The 11534-nt window shown below is 36.7% G+C and overlaps 1 protein-coding gene across 1 annotated transcript in view; it reads left to right on the top strand.

Annotated features, from left to right (window-relative positions):
* Window positions 1-391: 391 nt before the first annotated feature.
* Window positions 392-11534, top strand: part of LOC119831046 (protein transport protein Sec24A) — a 16614-nt gene continuing 5471 nt past the window's right edge. Inside the window, exons 1-11 of the mRNA XM_038354272.1 lie at window positions 392-564; window positions 731-2132; window positions 4445-4547; window positions 5453-5579; window positions 6109-6296; window positions 7547-7700; window positions 8078-8235; window positions 8978-9051; window positions 9510-9661; window positions 10309-10462; window positions 10898-11073. Of these exons, the coding sequence (XP_038210200.1) occupies window positions 742-2132; window positions 4445-4547; window positions 5453-5579; window positions 6109-6296; window positions 7547-7700; window positions 8078-8235; window positions 8978-9051; window positions 9510-9661; window positions 10309-10462; window positions 10898-11073 (2677 nt within the window). The 5' untranslated portion in view covers window positions 392-564; window positions 731-741. The remainder of the gene's footprint in view (window positions 565-730; window positions 2133-4444; window positions 4548-5452; window positions 5580-6108; window positions 6297-7546; window positions 7701-8077; window positions 8236-8977; window positions 9052-9509; window positions 9662-10308; window positions 10463-10897; window positions 11074-11534) is intronic.

Below are 11534 nucleotides of genomic sequence, written 5' to 3'. Positions count from 1 at the left end.
CGAGCATTCTAAAAAACAAGTGCGAGTAGGGCTCACGACACTACAAGTTTCCGTACTAGGCTACAGAACAAAATGCAAATGCATTAAAATATATAAATTTCAACTGTTTATCTATTATGGTTAAGAAATATAGTCTGGCTATAGACGGCCGGACAGATGGTCTGTAAAATCGAGATTGAACGAGTCGGTTATAAGCATTCAAGCAAACAAACATGCATGTTTATCTACAGAGGAAGCTGATAAAAGCGTGTTAATAAAAATATTATTAATAGTACAGTATTATGTTATCTACCACTCAATTCTACCAGTATGTTATAATTTATAGTGTATCTATGGTCAATACCTTTGTGAAACGAAACGCAATTGACATGACAACCTAAAATCAATCTCGACCTCCGGTAGAGGGCGTTTTCATTCGCTCGGCCACGTAAGTCAGGGTCGAAATTTCCTTCGTATTACAGATTTATCGCTTTATTTTTACGTGCTATGGTAATATGTGAGAATGGTATAGCAGCAGAAAAAGTGTAACAAGTTTTTGTGTTTTTTCACCTCATCCCGTCAGTGGTAAGTTGGTCCGATTACTTACACTTCTGTCATCTTTAGTGAATTAGCGTTAATTAAACATCCTAGTCGATATCGAATTCATTATCTAAATACAAATAAATTCAGTGTCATTAATAGCGCGCACTGTCGTTTTGAGAAATACATAACTGTTTTTTATCATTTTCAGATCAACAAGCCATGTCTAACATACCGACGTCTTACAATAGTAATTCGGGACCACATAATACAAATTTGGGACCCTATCAATTTAATCAAATACCTCCTGGTCAATTGCCTGGATCATTGAAGCAGGATGCTAACTCAAATAACCCAGTGCCCCAATCTGGGTTTAACAATCAACCAAATCATTATAATCAGAGTGCAAATAGCTCCCCAGCCTTTAATCATTCAATGATGATGCCTCCATCTCAGCCAAGCTTGCAGTCTTCGCCCATAAGACCCCCAATGAAACCATTAACTAATCAAAATCCAATACAAAATATGCAGAACATCCCATCAAGTTCTGCCCATCCCCACCCAATGTATAACTCTAATCCTTCATCATATCCTCCTAATCAGCCTCCACGTCAAATAAATGACAATGCTCCACCTCTCATACCGTCTAGTCAATATCAACCTCTAATGAATGGCCCACCACCCATCTCTAAGCCTTCAATTAATCAATATCCACCATCCAGTGTGTTTGGACCTCCGCCTACAAATATGCAACCACCAGTGAACCCAATCAACCAAAGACCTCCTCTCCCAATGGCCTCAGCCTCACCTTTAACAAGTCAAGCTAATGCCCCTTTCAGTAGTTCTATGACTGGGCCTCCCAGAAATAGCCCATTAATACCACCCATGAATGCACCCATGACTGGTCCAAATATTGTTGGCCCACCCTTAGGGCCCCCTAGGAATAATACAGTTAATGGGCCGCCTATGCCTGGTCCACCATTGACAACAATGCCAGGTCACGAGCAACCAAAAAACCAAATGAGTGGGCCATCTTCATTGCCGATGATGCCTATGGCACAACAAATACGCCCTCCGTCAAGCCAACCCATGCCACAACCTCCTTCTATGGGATATACAGCACCACCAGTTAATAATATGAGTGGGCCACAGAGTTTACCAACTGGTCCACTACCACCAATGGGACAAGCAATGCCTGGCCCGCCAGGTGCAAGGAGCAATATGCAAAATAGATATCCACAAATGCCACCAAGTAATTTCCAACAGCAAAGCATGTCACAAGGAATGCCACCGCAAGGTATACCTCAGGGAATAGCACCTCAAGGTATACCACAGGGAATGCCACCACAAGGTATACCACAGGGAATGCCACCACAAGGTATACCTCAGGGAATGCCACCTCCAGGGCCTCAAATGCAGTCACAGAACAGGATGCCTGGCTTGACACAGCAAATGGGACAATTGAGTGTGACTCAGCAGGGATTTGATCAGTTATGGGGTCATCAAATGGTTGATCTGATGCAATGTAAACATATTCTTTCTGAATACCCAGAGGACCCACCAGAAATTCGATTAGGGCCCCAGTTTGCCGATGCTCCAAATTGTAGTCCTGAGTGAGTATTTAATGCTATTTAATATGTCTAAACATTGAAAAAACTATCAGATTATCATCCAAGTTGCAAGGTTGATAGCTATTGAAAAGCACATGAGTTTTAAAAGTAATGTATTATTCTTCTCAAACTATAATGAGAATATATAGCAGTTTAGTTTTCGTGAGATTTTACATTTCCCAAATCATTTTTGAATAAATCTAACTAAAACAAACTTATTATATTAAATGCACATGTCACAATTTAATATCCCAGAGATTTATATAATTCCGTAGATTATAATCCACTGAATAATAAAGCATTAAATTGTAAGCAGTATATTACACAATCCCAATTTGTCTACATATTACGAATCTCACAGGACGCATTATAATGTAACTGTGTTTTTAATTTTACAGTGACATAAATTTAAATAAGAAAATAACATCTAATCTATACTAATATTATAAAGCTTAAGAGTTTATTTGTTTGAATGCACAAATCACCGGAACTGCTGGTCTGTTTTGAAAAATTTGTTCAGATTTAGATAGCCCATTTATTGAGAAACGATTTAGGCTATATATGTACCACGGGCGAAGCCGGGGCGGACCGCTAGTTATATATAATATTTTTTGAATATAAGTATTTCTGTTTATTTTCATACAGGAATAGGCCTCTATGAATAAAACAATTAAATAAAACATAATTAACCTATATCATATTAACCAAGCAATTAAACTAAATATTATAAATAAAGGTTAATTTATATTACAATTATTTTGCTTTTAATCTTCAATGTTTTGTTATGAGCTGTCATAATTTATTTTTAGTGACAGTGCTTTGTGTACATAGTTTTGCTTATACCTATTTATTACTTATTGTATTGTACGCTTTAACTTGTGTGTTATCTCATAATGGGTGGGGTTTATTTTATTGAAATTATTTGAAATAAAACTGTTTATTTTAAAGCAGTTACCAAATTGAGGTTAAACTTATATATGTAAATATATAGTGATTTTACTAGTACTATGGGATAAGTTTTATAAAATTGAGATTTTTTTCAGTTCTTTATGTTATTTACAAACATTTCTTATAATTTTTTTATGATTAACTTAGCAAACGATTGTCTATATGTTTCTAATTCATTTATTGTGCCAGCCTGGCCATGAATGAGTAAAAAATGCTATGTTTACAATTTAATAAAGTTAATATTGTTAGGAAGCTTTGAATCCAATATCATTCATTCACATAATGCAATTACTGTAATAATTCATAACTAAAAATCTACTCTTATTTTTCATGCGATTCTATTAGTAGGTAAATTGTTGAAACAGATGTTTTGGCCAGTCTACCATTTACTATTACACAATACAATTTATGTTTTATCTCTTAACTGTATGATAAAAACCTGACACTTGTATCACAAGTTGGTTTATCTGACCATGAAATTATTTTCGATTAACAAAATTATGGTAATGTTGAAATAAAAGAAAATTTTCTTTAGTTTTTGCATGTTATTTCAAATAAAACAAAAAATAAAACTAATTTTGATATGTTATTTGAAACTCTATGCTAAAAATTATAGATAGTGTATCTACTGATCAGATCTTGATGGCATTTAGACAAGATATTTAATTTGTTAATAGCATAATAAACTGTTTTTCTAAAAAAATAAAGCTTAAAATTATCATACATTAGTCTTATTATACCTACTTGTAGTTGTAGGATACATTTCTTTTTGTTATCTAAATGAGTATGCATAAGCATAATTAGAACAACCAATGTAACATTTAAGGAAAATTTTGTTGCAAACAAAATTTTATATCAAGTAAATAATGATTTAATTCTGCAAATTTGTTTGTATGAATTGTTTTTCTTTGGTTTCGTAACAAATTGACCTTTGTTAAGGTATTGATAACCTTCTAGACATTGCCTTGCGTTACCTTCCGTTTATGTATTTCCATTTATTTTATCCTTAAATTAAACTTGTGTCCATGTTGTCCAAGGTCCTGGATATATGATATAATTTAAATACAAGCTTTATCCAAAGTTTGTAGTGTGTTGTGATTAATTCATTTCAGTTTTATTTGGGTAAATAAGAATATATTTCAATGCAACATACTTAATTTATTATTATTTTTTTAATTATAACAATTTATTTCATACGATTTACATAAAAAGAAAGAATTATCTAAAATACAAGACAAATATATGCAAATAGCCATCTTATTGCTCTCAGAATATTAACGTAACAGTATTTTATTAAAATGAGATTTATAGAAAGAGATAAGAGAAAACAATATGAATACTATTTAAGTCATGCATTTATTTTACAGAATATTCCGGTGTACAATAAATCGGATACCAGAAAGCAATTCGCTGTTACAGAAATCAAGATTACCTTTAGGAATTTTAATACATCCTTTCAAAGATTTGAATGTGAGTATCCTTTGACATCAACTCGATCTATTGTGTTTCAAGATGTTTATTGATACGAATATTGGTTATAGTTACACTTTAAAAATTTTGTGTTTTAGGATAATCATTTTTATCTCTAACCATATTTTTATTTGTTTGCACTGTTGAAAAGAGTCCGTTTTTCAACGGATAACGGTCAATTATTCGACGGACCTATGTCCGGTGCATGAACACACGTATTTTGTGAACCATACACCACCGCGGATCCGATATAAATTCTGTTAGCTGTCCCTTGAAAAGCTCTTTGGAAATTTACTTTGGAGTGCTTGTTCTGAAGTGTACTATTTACATTGGCTCATCGGAAGACTCATAAAGCAGTGTAAAAATCTGTATAATCAAACCATTGATTTCTACATAAGCACCATATTTTCCATGTAGATATCGTATGTATCAATAAATACGTAGACTAAAGTTAAACTGTAGAGAATGCTTATAATGGCGTGTGTAAAACGATTACCTAGCATAATGTTTAACATTTTTGAACAAAAAAGTATGTACTTATGTAATTTTAAGCTCATTTATATTGTGTTTATAATGTTAAATTTTGTAAAAAAATTGCATCTTTCTGATGTAATGAAAACTATTTGTATAAATTTGAAAGGAGATTAGCATAATTTTTGCATTGCATTACCAGTTATGTGATGATCATGAAAAACATTATATAAACGTTAAGTAATGTTGTTATTAAAAATATATTTCTGACAAAAGGTAAATTCATTGTTAAAAAGTGTTTTATCGTCTCTGCAATTTCGGAGAAAACTTTTAAAAGTATACATATTATTGAATATATTATTAATTTGTCTATGGACCATATTATTGTTTTTGGTACATATATTTTATTATGAATCACACATTTATCGTTCTAGCACCTGCCTGTGATCCAATGTACTACAATAGTGCGGTGTCGTGCGTGCCGCACGTACATAAACCCGTTCGTGTACTTTGTGGACGCGAAGCGGTGGAAATGTAACCTGTGCTATAGGGTTAATGATTGTGAGTATATGAAGTACTAGTTGCGCCCCGCGGCTTCACCCGCGTAAGTCCGTATCTCGTAGGAATATCGTGATAAAAAGTTGCTTATATGTTATTCCAGTTGTCCAGCTGTCTACGTACCAAATTTCATTGCAATCGGTTCAGTAGTTTTTGCGTGAAAGAGCACAAACACACACACACACACACACCTTACAAACTTTCGCATTTATAATATTAGTAAGATTAGTAAGATATGAAAAAATAAAATTTGTTGGTTCTGTCATAATTCCTTGTTTTTTATTAAATTACATACATTTATTAGTTCTGCAATGAAAGGGCAAACACCCTTGTTAATTATAAGTTATGTTATACGTATATATTTTTTAATCGGCTTTTAACTACATATTTATAAACCCATCTGAATAATAAAAAATGTGTGCGACTTCTTGTGCCAACAGTCTGCTATCATTAAAAAAAAATTCATTCCTAAAAATTGTTTCCACATTCTAATTATTTAGCAAAAATTCTTATATGCGCTCCACAATTCCAGTGCCCGAAGAGTTCCAGTACGACCCGGTGAGCAAGTCGTACGGCGACCCGACCCGCCGGCCGGAAATCAAATCCGCGACCATCGAGTTCATAGCGCCCAGCGAGTACATGCTGCGGCCGCCGCAGCCGGCCGTGTATCTGTTCCTGTTCGACGTGTCGCAGATCGCGAGAGAGTCGGGCTATTTACGTGTAAGTGTATTGGTGTAAGTGTATTAGTATAAGTGTACTGATAAACGTGGAAAGTGGGGTAGGGGTACCTTACATTCCACCATTGAGCTCATAGCGCCCAGTGAGTACATGCTGCGGCCGCCACAGCTGGCCGTGTATCTGATCCTGTTCGACGTGTCGGAGAGCAGTGTTCCCAACTTAGGGGTTTTCCCCCCAAATTTAGGGGGAAATTAGTGGAATGGGATTTTTTTAGGGGTTTTATATGTTTAGGGGTATTTTTAGGGTTTTTCTGAATATATAATATTCTGAATATAATAGAACTATCCAATGCAATAATCAATTAAATTTATTTTTCACATTAATTCGTAATGGTGGATCTTGCACAACATTCACTCCATCTTCTAAAATGTTAAGTTTATTCAATGTTAACATGTATAATTTTAAAAATTCTGACTCTTCAGAGAAAACTGACATAATTTTTAATGTATTAGTTAATTTATAAATAAAAAGCATTAACAAATGTTACTGAATATTACTTATTATATTTTTTTGATTGAATATTATTTTTAGGGGGATTTTCAAATAATTGACGCAGTTTTAGGGGGTTTTGACTTAGAGTTAGGGTTAAATATTTCTGAGAGTTGGTAACACTGTCGGAGAGGGGAGTCGAGAGAGTCGGGCTATTTGATTGTCTTGTTTTGCTGTGAGTGTATTGGTGTAAGTGTACTGGTATACGTGGAAAGTGGGGTAGGGGTACCTTACATACCACCATTGAGTTCATAGCGCCCAGTGAGTATAAGCTGCGGACGCTGCGTATGTCTGATCCTGTTCGACGTGTCGCAGATCGCGAGAGAGTCGGGGTATTTACGTGTAAGTGTCATGAGTAAGTGTATAGGTTAAGTGCAAGGTGGGGTACCTGTGATTCGACATTCAAGACCATCACACCACCGTCTCGTCAGCGTCGTCTCTACTAACATCATCATGATAAATAAACGTATTTTCTTTCTTTCTTTTATCATTGTGTAACGTACTTACTTAGTACTACATTGTGTCACAATAAATCAGATATGTCGCTCTTTTTTATTTGCTTCGTAAAAATAGCTCTGTCTTATATTAAATGTGTAATTTCTGGCTTGTTTCGTATTTTGTTTGTTGCTCAATATGTCTAGATAAGAAATAATAAAAAATTATTATATGAAACTAATAATTATGAGAAAAAACAGATGTTTTTCTTATAGATAAATATCTTATAGATGTGTTTTTTATTTCAGATCGTCTGCGACGTTCTAAAATCGAACTTGGAACAATTGCCGGGGGATGCGCGTACGCAAATCGGTTTCATTTGCTACGACGCGCACATACACTACTATCTTATGAGCGACGACCTCACCAAGCCGAAGGAGATGACAGTGTTGGACATTGATGGTATGTATTTCAAACTTAGGGGCCACCCATCCATCCATTGGGTTCTTTTGTTCTCCAATCACACACACACATGTCACAGGTTGTAAAAATTTACGAACCCCCTCATTATGTGACAGAACCATTTTCCAAATTTTTAACATAATACAAAAATTAAATTTAGATCAATTTCGCGTCTTGTATTTTAAATCTTAATGACTTTATCGACCAAAGGAAAGAAAATACTTTTACAGATATAATCTTTTAATACTTCTTTTCCGTTTTAAAGTAGTAAAAATATAAAAACCTTTTATTTCTTCACGTTTTATAGATATATAAGTTTTTTTGTCTATTGTTCGTCAATGATATACACATAACACAACCGCGCCCGCGCGCGACAGAGGTGTTCCTGCCGTCGCCGGAGTCGCTGCTGGTGAACCTCGGCGAGCACCGCGAGATGGTGCGCGAGCTGCTCGCGCTGCTGCCGGACCGGTTCGCCGCGCCCGGCGCGCCCGCCTCCGCGCTCGGCGCCGCGCTGCAGGCCGCCTACAAGCTCATGGTGATTACAATATGTCAGCTAACAACTACAGACAATTTTGTATCTTATTCGCATGATCGTAAAGTTCATAGTCGTTTCAGCGAAGATGTGTACATACATGTTTTAGGAAACAACTACAGAGCTTTTTGTCTCTTGTGTACATGGTCGTAAAGTTCATAGTCGTTTGAGCGAAGAAGTGCACATAAATGTTTCAGCTAACAAATTCAGAGTATCTTGTCTCTTGTGTACATGAATATAAAGTTTATAGTTGTTTGAGTATAGGAGTGTACATATATGTTTCAGCTGAATACGGCAGAGCATTTTGTACTTTATGCGCGTGGTCGTAAAGTTTATAGTAGTTTGAGCAAACGAGTGTACATACATGTTTCAGCTAACAACTTCAGAGCATTTTGAATCTTGTGAACATGGTCGAAAAGTTCATAAATGTTTGAGTAAAGAAGTGTACCTCCTACACGTACATTTCCTACTATATAGCGCTCGTAAGGCTGTTTTGTGCCGCTTAATTTAGTAGGAATTGATCGTTAGGGTATTTAGCAGAAAGTTAGTACAACCCACGGCTTTGCCTGCGTGTTCAAAGATAATTTCCAGAGGAATGATATCATTGTTGATAAAATTAATCAATGTTAATAAACGTGGCACCCTTGTCGAATGAATGAATTTAACTAAATACCGACATTTAGAAAATGTATATTTTCTATGTATCTTTCGCAAATTCTTAGACATATTTTTTATTTCTTTTTAGGCTCCCACAGGTGGCAGAATAACAGTATTCCAGACATGTTTACCAAACATTGGACCAGGAGCTCTCCAATCACGGTAATTATTATCTTTTTGAAAGAAATATCTATCGAACATACACTTTTCTTGTGTGTGTGTAATTCCAATGTCTATGTTAATTTTTTTCCAAAGTTTGAAACGAAATTGTAGATAAACGACGTAGAATTCCGATAAACCGTCCATTTAGTAGCATGCTTCTAGCATGCTACTATGTTTCTTACGTCGAAGGGGGCTGGGGGTAGCCGGAGGCCCGATTCCTTTTCCTCATCCTTCCCAGGTCCATTCGTACTTTCCAATCGTCAATACTTTCCTTATCTCACTCTGCTTTAAAGCGGGCAGCGCATTCGCAAAGGCACTAATATCTCTTCAAATATTCATGGGCGGTGGTGATCGCTTACCATCAGGTGAATCGCCAGCTCAGTTGCCCGCTATGACACGAGAAAAAAAACAATTTGTTTTATTATCTTTCACGTCCATAACTCCAATTTTCCCCACAGAGAGGACCCGAACGCGCGTTCCTCCAAGGACGTGCAGCATCTGAGTCCAGCCACCGACTTCTACAAGCGGCTCGCGCTCGACTGCAGCGGCGCGCAGGTGGCCGTCGACCTGTTCCTGCTCAGCTCGCAGTACTGCGACCTGGCCACGTTGAGTGAGTGCTGGGATGTGAGGGGGGCTGATATACTATGTGTGCTTTATAAGCCGATATATTGTATACGAAATGTAGAGGCTAGCATATTAAACGATAACGTTTTTTTTTAATTGGGCGAGTTTCCTGGATTACTTTTTCCGAATACTTATGATTTAAACTCATTTTAATACTATTCAATTCAATGGATAGCATTCAATGAAGTTGAACTAAACTCAATTTAGTTTTTGAATTAGGAGGCTCAATCAAACAAACACTCTTCAGCTTTATAATATTAGTATAGATTCAGTACGAATTGAGCCAGCCCGCACCGGGGAAGTACCACACCCCCAAAGGAGACCGGCATGAAATAGTTGCATGCTGCTGTATTTCCTTCGGTGAATGGGGGAGCGGGAGACCCATATCCTCTTTCTTATCCTAACCAGTCTTTTTCCTTTATTTCTCTCGTCAATCCTTTCTTAATTCCTTTTCAATTTATAGCAGGCAATCCATTTGCATAGGCGTAACGTCTACAATGGACTTTACGCCTCTCCAAATGTTCATGCGGTGGTATCGCTTACTATCAGGCGACCCACTAGCTCCATTCCCGATGATGCCATAAAAAAAATAATTGGACAGATATAATAAGGTTTTTGTATGGTCGCGCTCAGGCGGCATGAGCAAGTTCAGCGCGGGCACGGTGTACCACATGCCGGTGTTCCTGGGCGCGCGCGCGTGGCAGGCGGCCAAGCTGGCCGCGCTGCTCGCGCGCTACCTCACCCGCAAGATCGGCTTCGAGGCGGTCATGCGCGTGCGCTGCACTAGGTATGGCGAGCTTTTAATAGGCCAAAAAAAAAATAAGCCAAATATATGAGCGTGGGTGGGTTTATATACTGGCTAGGCTGATCCGTAATAATAAAAATGATCTATGTTGCCAGGTAAAGATGTAGTTTTCTAAAAGTAAAGATTTTTTTAAGATTGACTATTTGAGCAATTTATGAGTTTATATGTTGCGTCATAGAATAATACAAATCTTTCTGTGTAATATTAATGTAGATGATTGTTTGATTTGTGAAATATATTTATTACTCTCAATGATTTTGTGTGTTATACTCTTATATTTTATTTTATAATTATTGCTTTAAATATGATACTGCCACGACCACCGAACACTGAAATGAACATAACATAAGAATACATTTAAACTATTGGTGGTCTTAACGTTTTTTTCTACTATTCTATAAAATTTTGTAATTACAGGGGCATATCAATCCATACGTTCCACGGCAACTTCTTCGTGCGTTCCACCGACCTGCTCTCGTTACCCAACGTGTCACCAGATGCAGGTTTTGGCATGCAGCTGGCCATCGACGAGTCGCTGGGAGACCTGCAACACGCTTGCTTCCAGGCTGCGCTGCTCTATACAAGTAGTAAGGGTGAGTACACCTCCCCTCCCCCCACCTACTCTGCTTTTCAACTAAAAGGTTTCAAAACCAGTAGCATCTGACTAGTGAGATTATAGAGGGAAAAGTTCATACTTACCAAAAGTACCCTACCCTAGGTGCATACAAAATCATATTCGAGGGACAGATCCACTAGAGTACTGATCTGATGTCTTTGTCCGAATCCCAATGTATCACCAGATGTAGACTTCGTCATGTAGCTGGCCATCGATGAACCGATGGAAGGCCTGCATCATGCCTGCAATAAGCTGAGCTCATCTTTATCAGTAGCAAGGTGGTATACGAAATCGGGGAGGATTCCTCTCCCTCCCTCCCGCTATTATCAAACTATGTAATTCTAGTACAGTCGGGTATAAACAAATAAAAATAGTTTTAAAAAACTAAAAAACACGCTTTTAAAGCACGTCAAACTAAAAACTATAAAATAATTTTTA

Source organism: Zerene cesonia, chromosome 13 (assembly GCF_012273895.1).
Source record: "Zerene cesonia ecotype Mississippi chromosome 13, Zerene_cesonia_1.1, whole genome shotgun sequence".
NCBI classification, from domain to species: Eukaryota; Metazoa; Arthropoda; class Insecta; order Lepidoptera; family Pieridae; genus Zerene; species Zerene cesonia.
This window is presented reverse-complemented; position numbering and strand designations above follow the sequence as displayed.